The following is a 20,331-nucleotide window of genomic DNA, read 5'->3' as shown; positions in this document are numbered from 1 at the left end:
TTCTTCTTCAACTGCTTCTTAAATGCTCTCGCCATTTCTCCACAAAACTGAACTAAAAGCTGACCCTTTTATACGCAAACCAGGCAACTGGGGGTGTGTTTGAAGCCATTTCTAGGAAACTGTGGGGATGGTCAGAAGGCTCGTGCACGTGCACACCATGCCAGGATGATTGAGATAAAATACGTAGTATTGTGGGGTTTTGTAAATCTGGCGAAAGGCTGCCTTTGCATCCTTCCTGTTTTGTGTGTGCACAGATTCTGCATCCGAGCTTAATACATGTGATCCCCTCATGTAGCCGTGACAACTTACTGGTGAGGATTACTACCTCCAAACTGATCCAACCATCCATCAAAACTAGCTAACCCCCTCATGTCAAACTAACAGCATTACTGGGTGTAGTAAATGTACATGGATTTACTAAAATCAACATTCTTTCGCTCTGATTATCATCTGTCTTTCCCTCCATCACTTCCTCAACATGCACCCCCCCTAAAAACAGAGAAAATCTTGCGGGCTGTGCATACTTGGCACAGACTTGGTTCCCTCTGATCATGTAATGATTTGCCCGTAACGATTACTCTCTCATGCGATGATGGAGCGGTTTGTACCTGTCCCGCGCAGAGCTGCAGCCAGACGCATTCCTGCTGCGCCCTCCTGCCAATCAACGTCTCGCGCTGACACACACGCATCTCTCACCAGCACGCAAATGGCTCCCGCTCGCTCTTTTGCGCTAATGCTCACAAACAGGGCCTGCGAGTCAGTCAAAACATCCCTGTTTTCCCTCCGTGTCACTCAAAACTCGGCGAGCCCCTCACTCATTCCATCCCGCATTAACAAAACAAGTCAGCATCAGACTGAACGTCTCTCAGCTCACCTCAGGCATTATGTCACCTTGCTGCGCATTCGGACGACATGGTTTCCTGAAGTTTGAGCAACATCCACTTGCGCTGCGTGATGTTAAAACGATGCGGCGTGCACCTGGAGATTTTACTGCATGAAATATTGAGTGTGACAGATGAAGAGACAGATGTTTCCCTGCAGGTTTATCAAATGAGATTTTATTCCTTGAAGTCAGGGGTAAGAATCACTGATTTCACTGATCTTCCACTCTGGGTGAAACTTTAGAGAGAATAATCTTTACTTATAAACTACTTTAACTAAGATAGAGTAACTAAGAGGTGAAAACCTCAGACAAATTACAGCTAGGATGAAAACACAAACCACCAAATCTGCTGAAAAGCTAAATACTCCGCAGTCTTGCTTCTGTTTAGTTCTGCTCAGCCAAACATATTAAACAAAGCTGTTTCACAATGACACACTTTTATCATAAATTTTTAAGTAAGTTTTGAAGAAAATGGTTTTCATTGGTTTCAGCTTCTCAAACTTTCCTGTTTTTCTCCTTTAAAAATGTAAGCTTTGCACTTTGTGCTGTCAGCCGGACACAACACGAGGTTGTCTTGTTGGTTTCTTTTGACATTTTCCAGACAAAATAAATAATCCATGAATAAAAAATAATCAATATGATGAAAATAATTAGGCACAGGCTAATCTGAGGGGTAACGAGTTTATTAACTGGGCAGGAAAAAGTAATTTTCTGTTACTCATATTTAGCTTTTACTTTTTCTAGTGAGGTACTAAATAGTTTCACCTCTTAGAATCATTATATTGCTCTTGAGAAGGAAAGATCTCAGAGGTTTACAGGTGAAAAGAATCATTTCAAGTCAAATGATGAGGGATGGAGCTACTTTTAACTATTTTTTACACTTTTATAGTTGAATCTACACAAATGCATTGTGTGTTATAAACTGATGGTAAAATCTGAATGACTAAAGTAGCCTGTCGCTAAATCTGTCAGCTAAATGTTTTTCAGTCGCACATTTCCCTCTTTAATTTTATTTTTAACGTATCTCTCTGTTCATTGGTGCATCATATTTTGACAGCTGTCATCTGTCAGGCTTCTCTCAGATTTAGGTGCAGAGTGTGTTGAGAGACCTTGGACCCTGGTTTCACCTGCCCTGCACCGTCCTCTCAGCTCGTCCACAGGCTGTCCACCTGTCTCTCTCTCTGTCAGTCCATCTGTCTCTCAGCAGTGAGCTGACATGATCTGAACACACAGTTCAGGAGCTCTCATGCTGAGTTGAGGATCCAGTATCTGTCATAGCATCTGTGTGGCTTCACAGGCCACCTGGTCACCACAATCCCAACTATTCCAGCTATGAAGCAAATCACGCTGAGATGAGAGAAGAAACTGCACCGGTAACACAAAAGGCCTCATTTAAAAGCGCATTACGTCGCGCTGATGTGAAGGCAGAGCGGGGAAAATGAAGGATGAGTGACGTGCTCAATGTCAAATGTGCACTTTTCCAGGTCGTGGTTGCCAAATACTTTTCAAGCTACATACCTGTCATCAGGGAGACAGCAGGAGAGGAGGGGAGGGGGAGCGCTGAGAGGATTCGGACGACGCAGATTCGCGACAGATTCAAACAGGCTGGGGGCATCAGAGACTTTTTTTTTTTTTTTTTGCATGCGGTGCACACCCGCCCCCCTCCCCGTGAGCTCGCAGCGAGGCACCAGTCTCGATGACGTCATCACACAGAGGTATGCTGGGACAGAATTTCACAGTGGCGCTCCAAATGCAACACCACTGCGAGACAAAGGCCATCAGCGAGCCAAGAGACAGAAAACAACTGTGACCTGCGGGTGCATTTTTCTCATAGGGGTAATTATTTTCAGAGGTCAAACATCAATCATTGCACAACATACGGAAAACAAGACTGCGCAGGCCTTTTGAGAGCATAAAAGCTTAAATAAAGGTCATTTAAAGTTTACGGTTAAGTTCACCCTTAGTTCAGATCTGCCTTGAGAGTCAAAACACTGCCTCTTCATGCAGGAGCTTCCTGGTTTGAGTAGATAACACATGCATGTTTATAATAACGATCAAACATATTTCAGATTTTTTTTCTGCCTGCACGATGACAGATCTCCTGCCATTACCGCTTATTTTAAAGTAATTTAAAGCTCCCTTTATTTCCCATGACCTCCCACCTACAACCTGACACTCGTACAAATAACACATAAACATGCTTAAGATAACACTTTATACTTTACACACACATGCTCCAAGACCACACAGATTTCCCAGGCAGGGGCTTCCTCAAAGGGCAGACCCAAGCCCCCTCACAGGGGCCAGTAGGTTTGTTCTGCGGCCACTCTACATCTGTGCTGTGTCACTGCTCACCCGCAAGAGTGTGTGAGAAAGAAGTGCACTTCATGGAGGGCACCGTGGTCTAGCTAATCCCCGTGAGCAGCCTGGGAATGGTCCAATGGTCACACACCACACTCAGCAGTCACAAGACTACAAACACACACTCACACACACCTTTGGCGGAAACTAACAAAGCACACTTACTCAAATAATTCACTCAAGTGCAATCGTGAAGAACTTGCACTCGAGTGTTTCCATTTTCTGCTACTTCTCCTGTGGATGCTGAAGGAATAGTTCAACATTTTTAGAAAAGAAATCTGTTCACTTTCTTGCTGTCACCTCGAGGTTGCCAGCAAAGACTCCAGGAAGTCACCGCTCCCAGCCAGGAAATAGTCCCACACATAATCCCTCATAAAACCACAACTTCACGTTCTGATGCAACACGTTAATTCATCAGCTTCAGAGTGGCTGGAAGGCGTTTTTTTTTTTAACCTTTCGACAGAACCAGGCTAGCTATATCTCCCTGTTTTCAGCCTTTATGCTAAGCTAAGCTAATTGACTGCTGGCTGTAGCCATACACAGTATTCAGCAGTGGCAGTGGTAGTGATCTTACTTTGAGCTATAATTTACAGCTGAGCATGTCCATAACCGTCACAATGTCATCCAACACAAGAACTGTGAGCTTTTATCCTCCACATGCACGCACAACATGTGCATACATTGCTCCTGAGAATCCCAGGTGCATACAGTGTTTGAACTCCATATGGAGAAGGCCATAAATAGTATTAACTCTGTCCAGACTCATGATATATGTAGTGAAAAGGAAGTTCTCACTATATTAACATGTATGATTGAGATGAGAAACATTCTGTCTTCACTTTTTCTTACAGAGGCCTGATCGTGAGCTTCATCACATGGTGCAACAACAATCACCAGCAGCTCAATATCAGCAGAACCGATGAGCGTGTGGTGGACTACAGAGCTACAAGTGGCTGTTGCTGCACCACCCAAGTCTACATGGACACATTTACTGGAAGATCCACACGCTATTCACACATCTACATGCGTGATCACGTGCTCATCGATCCACTCCCGTGGGCGTGCGCATAGTAATCCTGATAGCACATCATTTGTAAAGGGCTCTCCAGTGTTTAGTCGTGGCGGCCCAGCGTTTACTCAAAGCACATGTGGCCACGGGGGGAAACAGATGTGAGAACACCAGAGAGCATCATTAGCCTCGCAAACATTCAGCGCAGCCAGCCGCAGAGACCCTGTCAGACACCACCGCTGCAGACCCTCGTTCAATCATGTTTCCACTGGATTTAGCTGTCCATCCTTGCACATAACCTGTATGGCCCTCACATGTAGCCTCACTTTTCCAGAACGAGTGAGGTCAGCGAGAGAGATAGCAACTGGTCTTGCATTTGTTTTTCATGCCTGTCAACCAGTCAGTAGATCTGGACTCACTGCATCTCCACTTTCTCAAAGAAGCTACAGTTGAATATTTATGTTTCACCTTCCAACTTTGTGCTGGTGGCTTTGCTCCGCATTACTCCTGCTTGGCCTTTTGCAATCCGCACATGCCTCATGCAGCTCTTCCACTCTCACTCCATCAATATGACTCAGTTTTTTTTTTTCCATTTCAACAGACATGTCTGTGTCTGTGTGTGTCCCCTTCTCCTCTTGCTCTCGCCTGAAACCACATCAACATCACTCCATTAATATCCCACTATTCCTTTGTATCATCTAACGTGGCACTCACCGTCTATCGTTGCCTCTCCAGGTCTATGACGGTTTTGTTATGCTTTACTGTACTTTATTTAACCCTGGTCACTGACAAAGATGTTATTCAATTTCATTTGTTTTCACCTGCTACATCTGGCGAAAGTCTTGGCTTTGACCTGAATGTCACATTATTTTTAATATTAACACATCAATTCTTATGACCTCATTTTACTGGCAAAAATGCACGTCTTTCCTTTAGTCCTCTAACTTGACACCATTGCTAAAAGGGCTAAAGCATAATCACTTTCTCTTGTCCTGTGCCTCTCTTTCTCTTCCATTCTTGACCTTTTTCCCCTCTTCCTTCTTGCTTTCCTTCCCTCTGCAGTGTCCGATCTGGCTTCTTCCTCCCTCTTGACGATCCTCCCCGTTGCTGTTTCAACACACACACCTCCTACCTGACCTCCCCTCTAATTAGGCGTCACAAGAGGGGCCCGAGCGCTCCCTCTCCCCTCTCGTTAGCACCACTCCCCGGCACTCCCGCTGCAATCCCACCCTGGGACGGATCTGGGGTCAAGGCCGGGGCAGAGCAGAACAGACAGACCTGCGGCAGACGCATGTGCTCCAGGCGAGGAAGAGGAGCTCGACTGCAAGGTTGTGGGGCTTTTCGGATTGGCTGTGGGTGAAAAATGTGCAGGCCAGATGATGCACGGAGAGGCCCCGGCTGCTGCAAATGAAGTTCGAGCCGGTGTCCAGGAACACACAACAGGATAAAACAACAACGCTCAATCAGGCTGATGGAGGGGACGCGGGCAGATGGAGCCCAAGATGTTTCATCAGAGGAACAGGATGCCAGAGGCTCGGCTTTCAAGCTCGGCAATGACAAATAAACCTCAGAAGAAGGGGCAAATACATTCACAAGGGGCTCCAGAGGAAACAGAGAGGGGACGGAGGGCGGCCACCTGCAAAATCACAATAGAGCTGACAATCTGTGATGGGCGTGGGAGCTCCAGAGGCCACCGCTGCTGAACTGGACACAAAAAGTCCTTCTGCTGTAATGTTGCCATCTGCTGGCAGATCTTTATCAGTGCGTGACAGCAGCCTGATATAAAATCAGAGTTTGTCAGTGTGTGTGGCACAATGAGACATATACGATTTCTTCTGAGCCACACAAAACCACAAAAAACTCATTATGCTTTTTGATATTGCAGTCTGAACAACGTGCCCTCTCGCACACACTCCGGCATCACACTGCAACACGACTCCAGCGAGTTATGCCATTTACTGGCACGGGCCGCGTTGGGCAGTCAGTCACAGCGTGTTATTAGAACTTGGCATGAAGTGATTGAAAGGAAAACAACACTATCAAGTTCCAGGAGATTTTGAAGGGGAAACGGCAAAAGCCATATTCTCCGTTCCACATCTTTTCAATTTTCACATGGCCTGGATTGTTAATCAACTGCTGATGTTGCTGAAGCGGTTTGACATTTTGGGAGATAGCCTATTTTGCTTTCATGCTGAGAATTCGATGAGAGGATCGATACCACTCTTGTGTCTGTATGCTCAGTGTGAAGCTGGAGCCAGGAGACAGTTAGCTTAGCATAAAGAGTAAAAGCAGAGGGAAACAGCTAGCCTGGCTCTGTCCTATGGTAGGAAAAATCTGCCTAGCAGCACCTCAAAACATTGACTAATTAACTTGTGAAATTGCATTTGTTTAATCCATACCTGTTTCCTCCTGTAGCCTTTATGCTAAGCTAACCATCCCCTAGCTTCATATTTAGCCTACAGACATGAGACTGGGATCAATTTTCTCATCTAACTCTTTGCCAGAAATCAAATAAGCATATTTCCCAAGATGTCAAAATATTAATTTCACTAACAATGAGCTTCCAAAGCTCAAGACAAAAGCGCTCAGTCAGCGCTCGTTTATCTGCTGCTTCACTCGCAGCGTCTGTCATCACTGGGATTGTCAAAAAAAAGTGGAAACAGTCATCTTTAAAATACAATACCAGAGACAAGCTCACCATCCGGAACAGCTAGCCAGGTCTAATTTTATATATTCTTCTCAGGCCATGCCACGTTTGCCTGGGGATTCTGTATTTCTACAATGGCTTCTTTGAACTGAAGGATTCAGATTCAAATACAAATTGGACATGAGTGCTAGACTTGAGCCTAGCTATTGCTTTACTGTGAATACTATTGAAACTGAACTTTCTTTGGGACTCAACATCCAATAAGAGCTGCCATGTCTTGTTCTGTTCTGCAGGACTTTTCCTTCATTGGCCCACTGAGGATGGTGTGAAGCTACTTCCTTTTGGCCCGGCTCTACAGGGATGAATGCCTGCTCTCTTGATTTCCAGTACTGGAAGAGCAGCATCCCGGTACACCTGAGTAGGACACACAGGAAATAGTGCTACTGTGCCAGGAACACTGAGAGCACTGCACGCAAAGCGAAAACATTTTGCGGGTACCTTGGAAATTTATGCAAACATGAGTCCCGGTAAATTCTGGCCTCGGATTGAGAGTAATGTTGCACACACACACACACACACACTTCAGCACTTCCACACTAAGCAAGCCTCAGTCTCACTCCACAGATTAAGCCCAGATGGGAACAATGAGATGAGTATGAAGGCTTTTGCAGCGTAACTGAAAACATTTGGTTTTGTTAACGCACTCCAAAAACTTGCTCCATCCATCCATCACTGGCCAGATGTTCTCTGAAGCCCTTTCCTTTACTCCTCAAGTGGGACCAATCCCTCTCAAAATTAAATCACTTCCCATTCCACTTGCGTCCACAACAAAGGCACTCATGAAAGCTAATTGGATGCTTTGTGGTCTTTATGATGAAGCAATCAAGCCGAGGAGCGTGTTTCGGGGAACAAGCGATGTTGTTGTTGACGGATGATCACTTGGGACCGTTTCCACGCCTTGACCCCACTTAATCCTGCCATTAGACCCCAAAGCTTCCCCATCCTGAGGACTTCAATACACCCTGCTCGCCGCATTAAGACTCTGAGAGGGACCATTTCCTTGAATAAACATCAAAATCTGCTGCTTTTGAGGCCAATTTCCTTTTGAATTCCAGCTGAGTAATTAGAAGAAAGGCATGTAGTGAAGTGAGCGTGGCGGCCATACACTGTGATGAAGTCTGGCAGCTGATCCCATCACATGTCAAAAACCATTAACCTTGTCGCTTAACAGTAGCTCTAAAAAGGAGAGCCATTTCATCCACTTCAATCGAGATATCTGTAGTCGAGTTTCATCTGAAGCAAACTTTTGAAATGTCAAAAACAGGAAAAAGAAAAGAAAATGCAAATTAGGTGCGTTTCCATCGACTGGTTTGGAGCAAATAAACAACTGTACACGAAGCGTAGTTTCTTCAGAAGCTGGCGCCATAAGCTACGTTATGCATGGCTGTAATAAACAGAGTTGAAGAAGAGGTGGTGAACCGGACACAGCACCAGCTGTTTCCCGACCACCAAAAATCCTAAAAGAAGAACAAGAAGAAACATGTTCGCTACGTCAGAACTTATTTGGAATTTCCAAACTACATCTTCAGATGAATTGATTGAATTTTGCTGTTTCCATCGACCTTTTCTAACGCAATACGTTTCATTTGAAGCAATGATATCTCTCTCTCTTTCAATGTCTCTGTAAGTAGAGATACTGACTTTATTGTGGATAAGATACAGTTTCTTATTCCTCTAGTAAGCTTAAGTGTGTAAAGTTGCTGCTGACATTTCTATACTTTCCACTTCCTACCTCAAGAGACACACTTTAATGTGACACAGCGGCATCATTATTGTGACTAGTTAACTAGTCAACTTTAACTGACTTTAGCTCAGCTAACAAGCTTTGAATGTAGACACTTTCTGCACTTTTTGTTGGGAGATTGTTTTGAAACTTTGCATGAAACAGAATCCATTTAATTAGTTAACACAGGGCCCAGGAAACAAGTGCTGATGCACATCAAACACAGATTTTACGTTTTGGAAAAAGACATTATGTACGCCTGAGTTTGGGACTGAGACTGATCCTACCCATAAGACCTAATATTACAAACTGACGAATACAAAATTAAGATTTAACACATAAGAAACATTAAACTTTTCCAACAAAAAACACAAAAGACAAAAGCAAAGAGTGGCACAGAGAGGCAAATGCCAAAAAGAACTAAAATAAAAGCATACAAAAAGGATTTGCTTTGCGTCGTCGCCTCGGCTGGTGCCAAATCATTATTTAGGGGCACTAACCTCGGTGCTCAGAGAAATGCATGAGTGTCTTTTCAGGGCACAGCCTCCTGTTCACACAACCACCTTCAAATCCCCATCCAGCAACGAGGAAAAAAACTGTTTCTGGAAGGTTCCACTTTGCTGCACAAATCAAGGGAATAGAGTGAGGGCAGCAAGACCCTCCAAGAATCACTCGAGGTATGTCATTATGTCACCCACAAAGGAAGGTCTATTCAATTTCGGGTCGGAGCCACAGGCCATTTGGCCCACACACACAAATCACACAACTTCCACCAGCCACACACAGAAACGCAGAGAGTCTGACCTAAGAGCGAGGATGAAAAGAAAAGGCCACCGCGCAGCAGAGACCCCGGGAGGCAGCACTTGTTGATCCCTGGTCTCTGAAGCAAAGCACTGGGTCACTCTGGTGTGTGTGAACCGATAAATGTCTAGTGCTGACTCATGCTGCACAGTCACTCCTTGCACAGATGGGAAGCTTGTCATAAGCACTTGAGCTAAAAAAAAAAAAACCTATTGAGTCATTATTCGGCCTCGCTCTGTGACAGAGCCACGAAACAGTCAAACCTTCGCCACTTGTTGAAGCACAGAGGATCAACGTGAGGGCGGATCGCTTCAAACGCTCCAGACGCTGAACTGAACAGCTCACACAGTCGAGTATAATCATTTCTAATGCACTTTCATCACAGACAGCTCTGTTAATGTGGGAGAATTAAACACACACCCTTCTGGAGCGCCAACAGCATGCAGTTATTTACACTCTCCAGACAATCATTAAAAAGTACTCTTATGTAAGTCGCTTCACACAGACGCTCATATGCATAGTAAGTCCATTAATGTGCCATTTCATGATTTTCTTCCCAATATTTAAACTGTAACATAATCAGGCCAGCACTGGACAGTGGCCTGGAAAGAGCTGGAAAGCCTGGAGCGCTGCTCTGTCACAGCTATTCACTGATTACAGCGTGGACTTGCTCAGCCGGGCTACATGGCAGCCAGGGTGTCTAAAGCCGAAATCACCTTGAAGTGCTATTAGCACCTGTCGTGGTCATTTAAACGCGCTGACAGTGGCATCCCGCCCCTCTGTTCGAGACCTAAAGTCTGTCTGCAGGCCAAACAACTGCTTTGTGCTCCACTTAAAGCTCAGCTCTTGCTGTGCGGCTTTTGCACAACCTGGCCTGCATGAATTATGCATGTGCATGACAGGCCGACAGGAGATAACGCGGAAAAGTATTCCAGTAGTGATTAGCGTGAGCCGAGTCTACTGATTTTAGAAGTTTGTTCAACGCACGACTGATAAGCTTTGACCTTTCAGAGGGTGACCCATGTTCTCTCTATTAAATCTGCAAGGTAAAGGCTGCAGTGCATTAATGGCACAACAGACTTGAATCACACAGCAAACTGCGTCACATATTGTCAGCACTTGAGTATATTCAAACTGTCTATCTTATAACAAGATATTTTATCATCGATACCACAGTGATCCTCAGCTCATGCACTGTGCAGCAGACTTGGACCAGCTTCAGCATCACTGGAGGAAGAAGAGCACCAACTTAAAATCTAATCCCAATGTATGTATAGAATTTAGAATGTCTATTTCAGAGTGTTTTCTGTCAAGTAATTTAGGTGCCATAATTATGTGCAAATAATTGGTAATAATAGATCCGGAATAAATCTGTAGGATCAGAGAAATCGTGTAATAAATCATACAGGCCTATAATATGTATATGACTAAAAAAGTGACTTATTCCCAAAGCACCCGGGTACAACAGTGATTTTCCTTTTAGGACAGTCAGGTTGACAGCAGTAGGTGTCTCATTTCTTTCTCATTAAGCTCAATAGAAGTAGAATTTAGTTCATTTAGGTAAAATATAACAGCTGGTTCGCGGTGCGTCAACTTCACCAACGCATCTGTCTCAAGCCGCACCGGCGCGCCTTCCTCTCCAACGGTCAATGACTGGATCAGGCGTTGGGTTTGCAGCTTACCTCCACACACACAGCGGCGAGAAGCAGCCCGGTCGTCCACAAACAGCCCCCTGTCATCTCCGACGCGGATTCAGCTCAGTGTGATGATTCAAACTTTGCGGAGACAGTCGGGATTGCCCGCTCCCCTCGTCCGTCCGTCCCGGTCCGTGCAGCCGCTCTGGGACTCCAGAGGTCCGCTGTCCTCTCCGCGCTGCGCTCCGGCGCCGCTCCACACACGCAGAAAGAGGGGGAAAGTCAGCCAAGAAGCGCCGCGGACGACATGACACTTCACGGCCGCTTCCAGATATTTTGTTCCCCCGGCGAACACGTTGCTGCTAAATTTATGTTTGCATACCAGGCGTGCGTCAGGAAAAGGGGCTCACCCACCTTACATTCTTAAAGAAACACACGCCCGCGCCGTTACGCGCTGACAGGCTGCCCGGTGCAAAGGCATGCAGAGTTCAAGCGATGCCCGGCAGATTTCTGTCAGTGTGCGTGATGATGGAGGCGTTCAAGACAGATGCTTTCACCCCAATCAAAGGCTGCACTAACTGATTTCAGTGTCAACACCTTTAGACAGAAATGAGGGAATATGACAGGTAAGTATTACTCTGCAGCCTAAATCATGTTTAACCGCTTGAAATAAACTGGCACTGGCACATCAGCAAACAGTGAAATAAACACTGAATCCACATACTGGAAAGCCTTTTTTTGTTGCTGCTGTGGATTAAATTTGCCTCCACTTTTATTGCACTTTTGAGCTCAGGTGTATGCATCCAAACTCGTTTTACAGGTAAAATAAACACATGGTCTTCTCAGGTCAGGGACAACCTGGAAAAAACACATAAAAAAACACCCAGAGTGACATCAATCCAAAAATAACAACAACGCTGGGTCAAAACTCCCCATTGGTCGCGTTTTCACTTGCTTCCAGCCTTTATGCTAAGCTAACTGCCCAGCTAATCAGCAGCCTGATTTAGCTGCTAATGAATATGACTTGGTCCCTTTGTTAAAACTGTCTGTGGTCTCTTTTCTCACACATTCAATCGACCAAAAAGATGAGCTAAACTGGATGTTGCTTTGTTCATCACTCGCAGAACTAAACTATCCTGAAGGTGAAACAATATGAGAGAGTCCAGTTCTCCTCTTTAAGCCCCCGTCCTGACGTCGTGTGGACCGCAGGAACTCAGGCTTCAGCTGGAACGGCCCATGAGCCGTCAGCTGCGCACCACTTGAGGACTTTGCCTCCTTTTCCACGGCTTTAGATTTAGTCACAAGTATGAAATGCATTAGTCTTTCAAGTTGGACGCCAGGCGCTGCCAACCGTGTGCCATTTAAGGTCAAGAGGAGTTTTATCTGAATCAAGCTCTGACTGCCTATGAACTGAGATCAACTGCATGGAATGAAGCGTTCGTTCTCTTGGCCTGTGCTGGCACATTATTGAACGCTGCTGTTGTTTCTGATTTACCTTGATGAGACCCATGTCATCCCTTCCTGACTCCAATAACAATAACAGTCGTCTCTGTTTTTGCGAGAATCATATTTTTCATGCAGTTTAATGAAGGCCTGCACTGTATCGTTGGACATGAGTGCTTCCCGCGCCTCCTGAACGTGGGCCCCAAAAAGGCTCAAGTGCCGGCCTGTCCTGATGTGTTTCACCTTTGTGAATACAGTGAGTGAACTGCACCAACAAACTGTAACAGAAAACCTGTTTTGCGGTGATTCCATCATGTTCACAAACAAACTATGTTTCTCATCGGTTCAAAAAGGGCTGAAACATTTTCCACTTCTGTCAGAGAGGAATTTTGCATTACAGTATAATTGATGGCTGGGGTCAGCGACTCCTCTTCCTTTTGATCCCATACCTTCATTACAGTAAGAGACATTAAGTTGTTTGAAGCTCGGCCCACAGCGGTGGGGCATTAGGACTCAGTTGTCGCTTTTGAAGCCGTCCAGGGCCACCTTAATAACAATGTTCCTTGAAAACGTCATCTGTCCTCAGCTAAGCTCAAAGGACTGACGGAGATGCCCTTTGAGAGCTACACAATAGCACAGGTATGTATGGTATGAGCTACCTGAACTGCTGCCTGACACGCAGGCTTGAATTCAGCTTAATCTCTATTAACACACTGAGCACAGGAATGTAAATGTTTATTTCCCCAGGAGAGGAGGAAAAATCTTTACCTGACGGCCGAGGTGGGGGTTGAAATCATTTCCTTCCCACCTCGGGGTTAAATGATCGGCCTTAATAGCTTCTTGAAATTCAAAGCCAAACCCGCTCGCGCCGTGAAAAGTCCTGTGTCTGTGAAAGAGCGAAGGCTCTGGGAGCCTCTTGTTGAACTTTGGCCACCCCCGGCGCCCTAAAAGCCCCGCGGACACCCCACGAAGCCGGAGCAAGCACCAGATAATGCTTGGAGACATGAATAGTTTACATTCACTGTGCCTGGCGGTGCATGGCTAAGCCACGTCCTCATGTTACAAATGCTGTTGCTCTCATTGATGGACATGTTCAGCGGGATCACTCGCTCAAAGCTCCCATCAGCGGAGTTGCAAAATCACTGCCCAGAGCACAAATGTATTTTTAGGGACTCCGCAGGCTTAAATAGCATCTCTCAGTTGTTTGTTCAACAGATCTTACAGGGATTTTTCTGCGTGGGGACAAATAAGAGGCCGAGGCAGACTCTAATGACAGTCTTTTAGCTGAGATCTTTTGTTTGAATGCAGTGATGGGCTGGATGCTGGATGCTCTGTGAGGCCGTTTGACGCTTCCGGGCCTTTTTTAGAGGCAGCTTTTACTCTGCATGTTTACGTGCATGAACACACAGGCATATACAAGTGCAAAAAGAGGGCCACAGTATGTACAGTACATGTGTTGGTTTCCTAGCTAAACATACTTGGAGCAGGTCAGTGCCCCCCATATGAGTAACCTAGTTGTCTCCCTTTGGCTGACACCAAACATAGCTGTTTGATCAGTGATATTTGGCCTGAGAGTCAAAGCGCTGCTTGTCACATGTGTTCAAAGCGAGGGCAGGAATTTGCCAGATACCAGTTAGAGAAAATGAACTTCATGGGACACCAGCTACCTTGTTTTTGCATGAAAGGGGCAGCTTGCAGATTTTAAAATGTTTTTTTTCTCCCAAAGCAAATAAAACCTCATGACTAAAGAAATAATTTGGAGGAAAAACACTTATTCGCTTTCTTACCAAGAATTACATGAGTGATATTGACCACTCTCATGGACACATTCATTTTCGCCCCATTTCCAGCATGATGATGGCACTGGCTGTAGTTGTGGATGTTGACAGGTAAATATTGCTTCATATCAGACAAAACTTGTTGCACATCGTTTCCATCTCATCATCATTATCATTTCAGAAAAGATTAAAAAAGTCACCACCATAATGTTGTCACAGGCCTCCATGCTGCTTTTTCCGGTGCTTTCATTGCGACAAATGTGACACAGCAGAACAAAAACACACAGTGGCAGTGGGAAAGGAGTTATTTACCCATGTTTAAAACACCCACATATACGTGCTTATTTTGGTGTAAAACTGGTATAATTAACACTTCTGCCTGGCAACCAACACCTCTGCCAGCTAACCTCACAGCATCCAGAGAAGAAACAGTCCGGCATATAACCCATATAACACTATATATATATATATATATATATATATATATATATATATATATATATATATATATATATATATATATATATATATATATATTCTAACTAGTGAGGTTCAGAGGTGGATTTTGCCAAACCATCAGTTTCTCGCTTTTTCCAGCCTTTATGCTAAGCTAAGCTAACTGGCTGCTGGCTGTATCTTAATTTTTAGGGTACAGACAGAAGATTGGCGTCCATCTTCTCATCTAACCCTCGGCAGGAAAGCAAGTAAGAAAATAAAACAAAGGGCACAACTCCTCAGGGTGTTGTTGTGGCACCTTGTTATGGCTTCCAGGCCGCTGGCATGCGGTTCACCGCCACTTAGTTGCTTTTCTCATCTGTCCCTGATTGCCTTTATGGCTCTGTGGAATTTGGCACGCTATCTGTATGTGTGTGTTTGTGTGTGTGTGTGTGTCTGCTCAGGCTTGCGACTCCAGAGGAAACGAAAGCTGTTGCCATTGCTGGGCCGCAGTGTCCCGAGAATGCCAGGCTTGCTAAGGGTACAGCAACCTGTCTGTCTGTCAGTGCAGATCCGCTTCGGCTGCAGGCGTCGAGTTCCACCAGGCATGTGGTGTCCACTGCGTGCTGTCTGAGGGCATCATGCCACAAACCACCAGGCAGAAATGTAGACAGCGGGCAAAACACTCTTCACACGGTAGCCAATGATCAGTCGGCTTGTCTGAGCACCACAAGAGTAGAATGCTTTCTTTTATTATTCAGGATTTCATGTCATCTAATGAATAGATGAAATAATAAGAGCAGCAGAAAAGGACGCTGGTATGATGAGGATGTCTGTCGTTTCAGAAAATCTTCTGCAGGGAAGTCATTGGCAGAAAAGTTGAAAGTTGTTTTTTAGGGCAACGAGGAATAAATATCACATAGGATCAGATTTATCTACAAGGATCAGGTAAATAAGTGCTCAAGCAAAGTTTTTCACTGTCTGTCCAACAGCCAGATGCTTTTTTGTATCTTTGTTTTCCTGTGAACAAAATCAAAGAGATGCTGCTGGGTGCACTTATGTCTGATTTCTTATTAATATTTAATTGTTTAATTGCATTGTATTTTGCCCATCGGCTGTTTTGCTCTCTAAATATTGGCTTCAGCCATTGAAATATTAGTCAATCACTATAAGAGATTCTGGTCTTTCAGCTTTCTGGTCCATTAGAGTTTGGTTTGTTTGCCTGAATTTAGCTGCTGCCTTCTTTATTTATGTGGAATAATAAACTGAATTACCAACATATCAGTTCAACAAGCACTATTTTTTCCATCGGCTGGGGGAACATCGGCCAGCTTTAGCTTTAGCAACAATAAGGCTAGCTGTTTTTACAGAAATTCTACATGTTTCTGTTGCAAAATATTGTTTATACAGAAAAACTGAAAAAGTAAGGTTCAGATCATAACTCCATTTTGACCAAATATGTAATATTTTGGCACCATCTCCTAATCTTTAACTTCCAGCGTTCCCTTTGAATCTCATCGGTTAGGTAATACTTTAATTAGTCCGGTTTTCCGTAAGGGGACGCCGATAAACATGTGTGCTTGATATTGTGTCAGCACATCACAATTCATATGACTCATCTCCTTCATTTCCTGGAATATGAAAAAACCTAATTGCTGCGTGGAGATGACAAGCATTGAGGGTCATGTAATACTCCATCATCGCAGGCCCAGACCTCACAGTGAATACTGCTGCTGCCAGTGTGGCTGCTTCGAATTTCAGCATCTTGTACTGCGCCGCGGCCCACTGGCTACCTACAGAGACCACCTGGGCGGAGGTCTGGTTGGGTGCATGTCTTCTGTTGACAACGCATGTGTGTGAAAGAAAGAGAGACGGAGAGGGAGAGGGAATTGACAGACAGCTTGGCCCGGCTGTCAGCTGCCACTCTGTTCCCATTACGACTTCTCTCATGTCCAAGCCCCGTTCCCCGGGCTTCTCCAAACTTCTGCACGCCTCAGGTACTGTTCTGGAGGCCAGCTGAATGTCCATCTGACAGAGAGACTGCGAAGGAAAAGCCCGGAGAGAAAGCAGAAATGAAGCGAGGGCCCATTTCCCACGTTGTTCTTGGCTCCTGTCTGCCCCCGAAGACTTAAGCGAACACTTCCAAAACAAAGAGTTTGTCTGTGTAGGTGCCCAAACAGCCAGCCCACGCATATATGCACACTTGCACAAAGACAGAGACGCACTCACGCTGGGACATAAAAAATGTTATTCTAATTCCTTCTAAGTGCCTATTTAAGCAGCTGTTTTCTGTAAACACTGGCTCGGACACTTGGTTTTAGATCATTCTCAATTATATCATAATTACTAGGACACTGTCTGGTTGTCAGCAACAGCACCCAGAAAATATAGCCGTGAATTGCTGCCCCTTTGCCAGCACAAACAGCCGGCCTGCTAATCCCGGCACGGCTCTGTGAAAACAAAACATGGCGGGGTCATGTGGGACGGTGTCCGACCCACACGAAGGATAGCCTTCTGTGGTCATTTTCTCACCTCCCGTCTGACCCATTCAAAGTATGCGCTCATTGACCGGCTTAGCAATTAAACCTGCGCCTCGCAGGCCCGCCGACGATGCGGTGCGAGACTTTTTTGTGTCCTTCCTGAGAAAATCATTACTGAAAATCATCATCATCACGGTGGAAGTGGCTGGGGGTCAGGGTGTGGTCCCACAGGAACGCGGAGAATCTCATGTTCAGAGCAAGACTGCTCACACACTGACCTTTTCTCACACTTTTAACCTTGTGTAGCTGTTAACTCATTTTCTGTCTTGATCCTCTCAGTGGGAAATGTAGACGGTTAACTTGGACGTCTCAGCTAATGAGCCGGATTCATTATTTGAGGATTACATCCGACAGGTGCACAGAGCCCTGCTTAACAAGACCCTGGCCATGTCTATTTGTCTGTATTGTAGCTATAAATCTGTGGTTACTGCCCTGCTACACACACATTGTCTGTGTTGGTCTGTTGTTTATTAAAGGCTGAAGTAATGGTTATTTCTAGAGGGAAGGCATCTTGTTAAAATGTAATTCATTTCTGCATGCACGACCTCTCCGGTTCCAGGGTTGGGTCGAAGCTGGGAAGAATAATAGTGCCAAATTTAGCAGCAGGGCTACAAAACATTTTGTGGCTATTTTGGTCCCAGATGTTGAAATTCTGGTGTAAATTCCCTCTGACAACAAGAACACCGCCAATATTTAGTCCACCCCTACTTGATCAAAATGACAGCCAGACATTTCCTCACGATGGCAGCGCGATTCATTTCATGTCCTTTTTCCATGTCGGTCCAGTAATATCTACAATAATTACACTGTATCATGTTTTTCCAGTGCTGTAGTTGCTGTTGTGCTAATGCAATAAAATGTGTAATTCTAAACAGAGCAAAAAAAAAAAGTGCATTCTTTAACCTGACTGGACACATGCAGAGATGAAAGATAATGGGTGCCTTTCAGCAAACAGCTGCAATCATGACTCTAATGTCTGCAAGAACATCACCTACATGAATGAAGATTTGCTATTTCTGTTAAGGTATTAAAATTTATCTGATTCTGACCTCAAGTTTTATACGTATATTAGTTTGTCCTATCACAGAACTTAAATGCAAACATGTAGAAACTGAACATTTTGCCGACAGCTGTTTGGCTTCACTTAAAGCAGCTGTAATCAATATTTCTATATTAACGATGGATCACATGGCTACTTACATGTGAAGGGGTCGCTCGTCGTGATGGACCCACAGATAATCATCACCAGACTCTGCAGTTCTCTGCAGAGCAATTTTCAGCTCACTGTTTGGATTTAGGCAACTGTTTGCTAAACTGGCCTTTAGCTTAAAAGATGATAAGATATGTCGCAGTTTGTTGTTTTTATAGGTTGTTTCTGCAGATAATCAGTTATTGCTGGTTTATGATGAAGGTCATTTATGATTAAATCCTGGTATTTTTCAGCCTGGATCTCACACTCATAGCTGTGTCCATCCTGACGACGGCTCTTGCTCGTGCGCACTCGCCACCTGTGCTATGGGCTGCAGATGTGGAACTGCAGACTCCCGCAAACACAACAGATACCAGGGCAAGACGTGCAAGCCCCCCAAAGCTTTCCAAATAAACTTCCATTTGTTGTATAATATCTCTGTTGAAATACAACCATGTTGTGTGAAATGCTCAGATGCTTACAGCAAGATCGGTTAGCCAGCAAGTTCGAGTGACCTGCACTAGCTAATCCAGGTGGCTAGTTCCAGACTGGAAGAAGTGTTTCAACTAATCATGAAGAGCTGAAGTTCATTTGGAAAACTTTCTCTGGACTCTGGTTCCACAGTCTCTACCACAGAGGTAGTAAGTTAACATGAGCCACAGTCAGAACGACCACAGTTATGAGCAAAACACCCAGGTTGAAAAATACCACAATTTTCCTCTAATACCGTCATCTGCTGCTTCATATATCAGGCCTGTCATTTTAGTTCTGTAATCTGCATATTTCAGACATCTTCAGAGCCTTAAGGTCTGTATCTGTAGTGTATCTGTATTAACACATAACCCCACTGCATTAATAGAATCCACAGTGCAGGTTTGATGGGCAGTCCAGCAGACCTGTGGTCGTCGCTCTGGCTGCACTGTCTGGCAGCAGACGTATTAAAGGCCGCAGCAGCGTTTGAGGGTAGAGTTAACCAAAGCATACCGCCGCACCAAAGACATGTCACTTTCTTTCTCCTCTGCTCTAAAGCCACATCTCTGCCTCTTTTCCTCGTGATCTAAAGAGCATGAAAGGACAGCCACTCTCCCGCTGTCCTTTCTCTGTCTGTCTGCGCTCTTTCTTCACGCAGCAGCCTCTGACTGTGTGTGATCCGGAGGTGTGACACTTTCCCAGTAGCCCGCAGGTATCCGTTACCCAGCCAGGAGCCTTGGCACGCCGCCCACGCCCATACCTGTCTCGGAGGGCACAATAGAGGGATGCTGTGTGGGGGTCCCTTCTCCAGACCTGCCAGCCTCTATAACCCCCCGCTGCCGCCTGCACACCAGCAGACCCCTGGGGAAACAGGAGGGCAGGGCCTCCACGGCTGAGCTGTCTTTTCATCTTGACTGCAGAGTGAGAGAAGCAGTCAAGACTTGGCTCAGATCATGACCGCCGCTGCATTCTGGACTGTGCTGTGCACATGTCTCTCTCCTCTGATTGTCTACTAATTGTCTACTGTTTCCTGTCTCCTAGATCTCATTTTATACCCTGCGTGCACGTCTGTGTTTGTCTTACATAGGATGCATGTGTCTCCATTGCTTCACTTAAACCAGTGCATTCCTGATTTGCATGATCATTGTTACCAAATACATTTTGTACCTACTTTTATATATCGACTGTATACATATTTGCATGTTGGAGTTAAATAGCAAATAAATAAATGAATTATGTAAAATGGGTATAACCAGAGTCGCCCACTTTGTTTTCCTGGAATTATTCTGGGCGCCATATTTGACATGCTCCATATTTTGTGCACGATACAACACCGATGAACGTATAAGTGGCCACA

At 45.0% G+C, this 20,331-nt stretch overlaps 1 protein-coding gene across 3 annotated transcripts in view; it reads right to left on the bottom strand.

Moving 5' to 3' along the window:
* The window catches only part of LOC121626446 (ADAMTS-like protein 1), a 92,951-nt gene extending 81,508 nt beyond the window's left edge, over positions 1 to 11,443 (bottom strand). For all 3 annotated transcript variants that reach the window (XM_041964956.1, XM_041964957.1, XM_041964958.1), the window contains exon 1: positions 11,167 to 11,443. In XM_041964956.1, coding sequence (XP_041820890.1) covers positions 11,167 to 11,223 — 57 coding nt within the window. In that variant the 5' untranslated portion in view covers positions 11,224 to 11,443. The remainder of the gene's footprint in view (positions 1 to 11,166) is intronic.
* Positions 11,444 to 20,331: the final 8,888 nt, after the last annotated feature.

Source organism: Chelmon rostratus, chromosome 23, assembly GCF_017976325.1.
Source record: "Chelmon rostratus isolate fCheRos1 chromosome 23, fCheRos1.pri, whole genome shotgun sequence".
Taxonomy (NCBI): domain Eukaryota; kingdom Metazoa; phylum Chordata; class Actinopteri; order Chaetodontiformes; family Chaetodontidae; genus Chelmon; species Chelmon rostratus.
Note: the sequence above shows the minus strand (reverse complement) of the source record. Positions and strands in the feature narration are given on the sequence as shown.